Source organism: Pteropus alecto, unplaced genomic scaffold, assembly GCF_000325575.1.
Source record: "Pteropus alecto unplaced genomic scaffold, ASM32557v1 scaffold8, whole genome shotgun sequence".
Taxonomy (NCBI): Eukaryota; Metazoa; Chordata; class Mammalia; order Chiroptera; family Pteropodidae; genus Pteropus; species Pteropus alecto.
In genome coordinates, this window is record NW_006494609.1 from 22,864,733 (window position 1) to 22,871,749 (window position 7,017).

Sequence of the window (7,017 nt, forward strand, 5' to 3'; positions counted from 1 at the left end):
CCCCTCTCCCCCCTCTCGGCTGCAGTCGGCGTCCTTCCCGTCTTCGCTCGCCTGCCCTCGCTGCCAGAGGGACGCCTTCCTGGCCCCGCTGTTTGTGACTGACGGCACTGCAGTCCCGTCCCCGCCGGGTTTGCCTCGTCTCCCTGGTTGGTTGGTTCTCCTCAGCACTCATTCCCACCAGACCCTGGAAATGTCTCTGTTTGTCCATCCCTCTCGAATGTAAATTCCAGGCAAGGGACGTCTGGTGTGTTTTAATCAGTGCTGTATCGGTACCTGGGGTATGCTGTGCATTCGATACAGAGAGAAAAAGTACTGAGCAAAGTAGTCCCCTGGTATCCATGGGGGATTGGCTCCAGAAACCCCCTGGAGACTGAGGGTGCTCAAGCCCCTTACTAAGCGGTGTGGTGTCAGCATGCGACTTCACCTCTTCTCCAGATTACTTGTAATACCTAAGACAACGTACGCGGCTGTTACACTGTATTCTTTAGGGAATAGTGACACAAGAAAAGACTGTATGTGTTCAGTACAGACACAATCAGCAGCCACCGTGAACGTTGTCACCAGCAACAGAACTTTTTTTCCGATTATTTTCGATCTGCAGCTGGTCGCGTCTCGGATACGGAGGACGGGCTGGGCGTGAGTGGTGACTGAGCGGGTGAGTGAGTGGGTCTTGGCGCTTCCTTGACCTCGGACCTCGTTTCCTGGCGGGTGACATGGCAGTAACACCCACCTCGCTGTGGGGAGCCAGACCCTCTTACTCACGTTGTTGATGGGACTAGAAACGGTTTTATCCTCCATGGGAGAAAATTTGGCGGTCTGTAAAAACTAAATGCAGGTACCTTTTGACTTAGCTGCTCCACTGGGAGTTTATCCTGCAGGGGATAGTCCTGCGTGTGAAACCGCCGCATGCACAGGGTGGTTCATTGCTACATAAATGTCCGTCGGTTGGGGACTTATAAAACCAACTAAGTGCGTTCATAAAGCCGAGTGCCGTGCAGTGTGAGGAGGGAATGAGGACCCCGTCTTCGTCCCAGTGCGACAGCGGGCCGGGCGTGTCACCGAGCGAGCCACAGAGGCACAGGCAGCACGTAGTGTGCCCTTCAGTATGAAAACCGAGGGCGGGTGCGTTCGCTCCCTGTTCGCACAGGGGGACGCTCTGGAGGGGGACAAGGAGCTGCTGGCAGCAGCTGGGGACGGGACCTGGCGTGGAGGGAAGGAGGGGGTCGAGGCTTTCTCCTGTGCCCTTTATGTGTCATCTGTTAGGAAAGCGAAAGCTTGCCCTGCAGGGTTCTCGAAGGGTTGAAGAGCGCGTGTGCAGAGCCCCGTGCCCCAGGCCCGGCGCGCAGAGTAGGTCCTCAGATCGGAAGTTAGTGCTGCTGTTCTGATGGGGCGCCATGCACCCCAGCTGTGGCCGAGCCCCGGGTACCCCATGAAGCCTCTCTTGTCCCTGTGCCTGAGCGCACGACAGGAAAGCCGCTGGAGTGGAGCAGGTGAGAAGCCCTGCCCCGGAGCGCTGGACCCACGGTCCCTTTACGTGTCTGGCTGCAGGCGCTTAAACTGGCCTGGTCCCCGAGTGCCAGGGAGTGGCTGAATGGCTGAGGGTGTGTGTAGGGGCCCTGGCAGGGCACAGAATACGGGCTCAGGTCTTCGTCATAAGGTACAATCCTGCGTCCACTTACAGCGTTCTCAGCGCACCTTCTCCATACGGAATGAAGTCTTTGGCTGTGTCTCGTCATCCCGGTAACATTTAGTTCGATGACGGTGCTGTGATAGTCATCTTCGTACTTCACAGCTACGGGGCGACACTGTTTTCACTTGACAGTATTATAATTTCGAGTTCTAATGGGATTGTTTTTGTTGTGTTTCTTTAAGCCAAAAATAAAATTTCTCCTAAAAACTTCCATAGTACTGGAAGTTTCTATGTCTGTCCTTAAAACTTTCCACATATGGTAGAGTAACAGGTGAGCCTGGAAGACTGAGATGTGACTTGGTTGCAGGGAACTGTGGGGTGCAGGAGCTGACGACCGATGGGCAGTGAGCTGTGGTGACCCTTAGACATGGGACCAGCAGGCCAGTCACCCTTCTGGGGTCGGGAACGCTGGGGCAGCCTTGGCCTTCTGGGTGCAGCAAGGTCTGGTGGGTTGGGGTAGGCCCTCCTGAAACGAAAGCCTCGACCTGGCTTCGCTAGCCACCTCTGTGACATCCTGTGGAAGAAATGGGGACAGGCTCGCGGAAACCCCGCCCAAGCAGTGCTGGGCTCTTTGGCCGTTGGCGTTCGTGGCGGTCAGGTGCCTTTTAGAGGTCAGTCACCAGGCAGACAGGGAAAGAAAGGCAGGGTGTGAAAATGCAGTGTGTGTCCCCGAGGCCAGCTTGCCTCGTCTGTTAATTTCAGAGGGCTAGCCGGGCCATCCTATGGCTGTGACACTGCAGAGCAGCAAGCAGTGACACCCGCTGCTGAGTGACCTTGTCCAGCCGCGGTTCGTGAGCCCCTGGGCCCTCGTTTTCCACACCAGCAGCGTCGCTCGTTAATGTCTCTTTGAAAAACCTGTTTTTTCGTTTTCTGTAAAATGTGGCAGTCACAGGGCACAAAGCCGACAAGGTGGGAGGTGCCCTGCTTCTTGGCGGGTCAAGGAACCCCAGCCGCTTAGGGGAGGTGGCAGGTCCATGTGGTCGCCAGGGCACCAGCAGAAGCCGCTTGGCAGTGTGTGTCTGCGAAGAACTCGGGGGCTTCCGGATGGTGTCTGGCAGTGCGACTTTGGGCCCGGGCACCCTGGAGAGGGCCACCCCGCCGTGCCCGTGGCCCCGGCAAGGCCTGCAGGTGGGGCAGGGGCAGGGACCGTGCCGCCGGGCGGGTTACACGTCTGGCCTTTTCGTGCTTCTGGTTTGGAAGCTGGACACCTAGGCCGTGCCCACTGCAGGGATGTCGTCAGTGCAGCAGAAGCAAACGGGCAGGGGGGCGGCAGCGTTAGGCACCCGCTCCCGAGTCATCCTTGTTCATCGCTTAAACACCACCTTGTTCAAAGGAGGTTTGGGCGAATCGCTTGTAACGGTGCACGCAGGACAGCGAATCTGAGTGAGGCGGCCTCGGTGCTGCCAGGGCTGAGGTGGCACCAGGGCATGTGTGGGAGCTGTGCGGGCTTTGGCGGGAGCCACACTGAGCAGCCAGAGCAGGGCCAGGTGACAGCCAGTACACGCAGAGGGGCCCGCGAGGCTGCGCGTAGGTGCCATGAAGCGTAGATGCAGGCCCTCCCAGCGTGAGAAGTGACAAGTGCCGAGGGCAGGCCCTCTGAGCAGTGTGCCCCAGGGCCTGCTACGGCATCTGTCGAATGATTGACTCCCTCAGTGAAAGCCAGGGGCCTCACACCCGAGAGCAGTTCTAGAAAGTGATTCTGCAGGTGGCCGGAGCGCCCCTTGCAGGCCGGGCCGGGCACGGATGGGGTGTGGAGGGCCCGGAGGGACCAGCCCCCACCGAGCAGCCGAGCTCGCTTGCTGGAAAGTAGCCCTGTCAGCTGCTCCATTGTGATAACTTGTTCTCCTTTGTCTTCACAGAGACTAATAGACAAGTCACGCGTAACCTGTGTCAAATGGGTTCCCGGTTCGGAAAGCCTTTTCCTAGTAGCCCATTCGAGTGGGAACATGTACTTGTATAATGTGGAGCACACTTGTGGCACCACAGCCCCCCACTACCAGCTCCTGAAGCAGGGGGAGAGCTTTGCCGTGCACACTTGCAAGAGCAAATCCACGAGGAACCCTCTCCTCAAGTGGACGGTGGGCGAGGGGGCCCTCAACGAGTTTGCTTTCTCCCCAGATGGCAAGTTCTTGGCGTGCGTGAGCCAGGACGGGTTCCTGCGTGTGTTCAACTTTGACTCGGTGGAGCTGCACGGCACGATGAAAAGCTACTTTGGAGGCTTGCTGTGCGTGTGCTGGAGCCCGGACGGCAAGTACATCGTGACCGGTGGCGAGGACGACCTGGTGACGGTCTGGTCTTTTGTAGACTGCCGAGTGATAGCGCGAGGCCATGGGCACAAATCCTGGGTCAGCGTCGTGGCGTTTGATCCCTACACCACCAGTGTGGAAGGCGGCGACCCGATGGAGTTCAGCGGCAGCGACGAGGACTTCCAGGACCTCCTCCACTTCGGCAGAGACCGAGCGAACAGCACACAGTCCCGGCTGTCCAAGCGGAACTCCACGGAGAGCCGCCCCGTCAGTGTGACCTACCGCTTCGGCTCGGTGGGCCAGGACACGCAGCTCTGCCTGTGGGACCTCACGGAAGACATCCTTTTCCCCCACCAGCCCCTCTCGAGAGCAAGGACACACACAAACGTCATGAACGCCACGAGTCCTCCCGCCGGCAGCACTGGGAACAGCGTCACGACGCCCGGCAACCCGGCGCCCCCTCTGCCGCGGTCCAACAGCCTCCCGCACTCCACCGTCTCTAATGCCGGCAGCAAGAGCAGCGTCGCCGACGGAGCCATCGCTTCTGGGGTCAGCAAATTCGCCACTCTCTCACTGCACGACCGGAAGGACAGGCACCACGAGAAAGACCACAAGCGAAACCACAGCATGGGACACATTTCCAGCAAGAGCAGCGACAAACTGAACCTCGTTACCAAAACCAGAACGGACCCAGCTAAAACCCTGGGCACGCCCCTGTGTCCCCGCATGGAAGACGTCCCCTTGTTAGAGCCACTCGTCTGTAAAAAGATAGCACACGAAAGACTGACTGTGTTAATTTTTCTCGAAGACTGTATAGTCACTGCTTGTCAGGAGGGATTTATTTGCACATGGGGAAGGCCTGGGAAAGTGGTAAGTTTCAACCCTTAATGCTGCACCAGAGCTAGAACTTGAATAGGTAGTGATTTTTTTTTCTTGCGGGAGGGGCGGGGTGTACAATGAATGTGAATGACACTTCTTATTCTTAATGTAAATCTAAATGCATCAGAGCCATAATTTTGGATACTGCATGCCATGTAATTCTGAATCATTTGATAATTCACCTTAGAACGTTTAAAAAATATAATCAAACTAATTGCCAGCCAAGTCAGTCACCCTCTCGGGAGCCCCAGGGTTAGCGTTCCTGTGTTAGACCGTTGCGATCTTAGGGAAGTTACGGCGGTGTGGGAAACAGTGACTCAAATGCTAAAATTAAAATTTCCGCTTTAACTGGAATATTCTCGCTTAACTCCTCAATTAGAATATTGTACACCTGATCAGAGTGTGTGTTCAGTACGGACGGCCATTGTCATTTATAGTCCGATTTTTTATCTTAATCATAAAATGTTTAGGAATCTATGAAATTTAACTTTAGGAACAAAGCGTTCAGCAGGGTTGATTGATATTATTTTTACATTGTTCTGGCAATCCACAGAAAGAGAAGAGCCTTAATTTTTAAAACCCATTTTAGTCATTTTATGACAATTAAAATTGTTTAATAAACATCTTTTTCAAAGAAGCAGTTTGTACCCTTTGATTGAGATTCTGTGCCCTAAACAAAATGCCCGCGTTCCCCCGAGCCCGGCCACACTCGTCAGAGGCGCCTCGTGCCACAGAAGCCAAGACCTTTTGTGTCGAACGCACTTTGCTTATGCTTTTCTTCCCCCATGGAAAAGGTTTTGTTTGGGGTTGGTTTTTGTTTTGTTTTGTTTCGTTTTGTTTCGTTTTGTTTTGTTTGGGGTGGGTTTTGTTTTGTTTTGTTTCGTTTCGTTTTGTTTTGTTTGGGGTTGGTTTTTGTTTTGTTTTGTTTTGTTTTGTTTCGTTTTGTTTCGTTTTATTTCGTTTCGTTTCGTTTTGTTTGGGGTGGGTTTTGTCTAAAAGACACCGGGCCCTAGGCCCTGGCAGACTCCTCGGCGGCTTTATTTTGTGACGACTGATGGAATCCCCGAGGACCTGGCTTTGTTTTCCCACCCAGAGGGGAGCACAAGTGCGGGTCACCCCCTTTCTTATTGCTGTGTGGCAGTCGTGATTGAGGGGTCATTCTTGGACACTGATGCTGGCCTGAGGCCTGAGCTCTGTCCTCAGGGGCTCACCCTGGGCCCCGGTGGCCTGTGGCCACTTGGGAGCAGTGGCCGTGGAACCCCTGGGCGGGTGACCGCTGCTCCCGGGGGAAAGCCGGCGTTGGCTCCGGACCCCCGGATGCCGTCAGCTGTGTGAGGAGGGTCGTTCCCGCTTTTCACGTGGATGAGGTGGTTCTCTGAGCTCCCTGTTTTATATCACGATGATGAACAGCTTATTTGCTAACTAACTTTGGTCACGTGCGTTCGCTTTTGTTTTGCACACCTTTCTGATTGGACAGAGAGAGACGGGTTTGCACTGGTTTGAGTGGTGAATGCGATTCAGCAGCAGCGAAGACCCGAGACGCCCGGTTCTCCGCCGGCCGACACAGGCCGACACGGGCCGACACGGGCCGACACGGGCTGACAGAGCAGCTGCCCTGCGCCTTTGATGCCGCCCTCTCAGAGGGCCCGCCTGCTCCCCACCCCGCACGTGTCGCCCTGAACCCCTCGTGTTCCTTAGTGCGCGTGGCTTCTGTCCCTGTGAGCGTGGTGGCCGTGCTCTACCGTGCGAAGACCAGGTGCCTTCCAGGTGCACCCTGCCCGTTTGTCCTCGGGAACATGACCGTTCTGTGTGCCATTAGGCTGTGGCCCGTCCTCGTGGGGGCTGGCTCGGGTCCGGGGCGCCTGCCTCGTGGTACAAGGCGGGCGTCTGAGGCGCTGAGGACGCCTCTCAGAGTTCAGGACTGTGTTTTTGGCCTGAGCAAAGAGCGCCACTCCCAGGTAAGTGGCCCTCGCGGAGGCTCATTGTGCCCTTGGGTTCTGATGTCGCCAGGGCAGCTGTGGGTGCACGCTTCGCCACCCACGCTGGAGCGACCGGGCGCCGTCTGCAGCAAGGGAGGGGCTGCCTGTCGGTGGAGGGGCGGAGAGGACACGGTGTCCTTACAAACCGAGCCCTAAAACGTGCGGACAGACGCCTGCGCCTCATCCCCTCCACCCCTCCAGCCCTCCACCCCTCCACCCCTCC

The 7,017-nt window shown here is 56.3% G+C and overlaps 1 protein-coding gene across 10 annotated transcripts in view; it reads left to right on the top strand.

The window, feature by feature from the left end:
* Window positions 1–5,452, top strand: part of WDR20 (WD repeat domain 20) — a 43,703-nt gene extending 38,251 nt beyond the window's left edge. For 4 of the 10 annotated variants that reach the window (XM_025042069.1, XM_025042070.1, XM_025042068.1 and 1 more), the window contains one exon: window positions 3,809–5,452. In XM_025042069.1, the coding sequence (XP_024897837.1) occupies window positions 3,889–4,824 (936 nt within the window). In that variant the 5' untranslated portion in view covers window positions 3,809–3,888 and the 3' untranslated portion in view covers window positions 4,825–5,452. Of the gene's footprint in view, window positions 1–3,549 lie in introns of all 10 variants that reach the window. The other 6 variants (XM_025042066.1, XM_025042067.1, XM_006925585.2 and 3 more) reach the window with 2 other exon arrangements.
* Window positions 5,453–7,017: the final 1,565 nt, after the last annotated feature.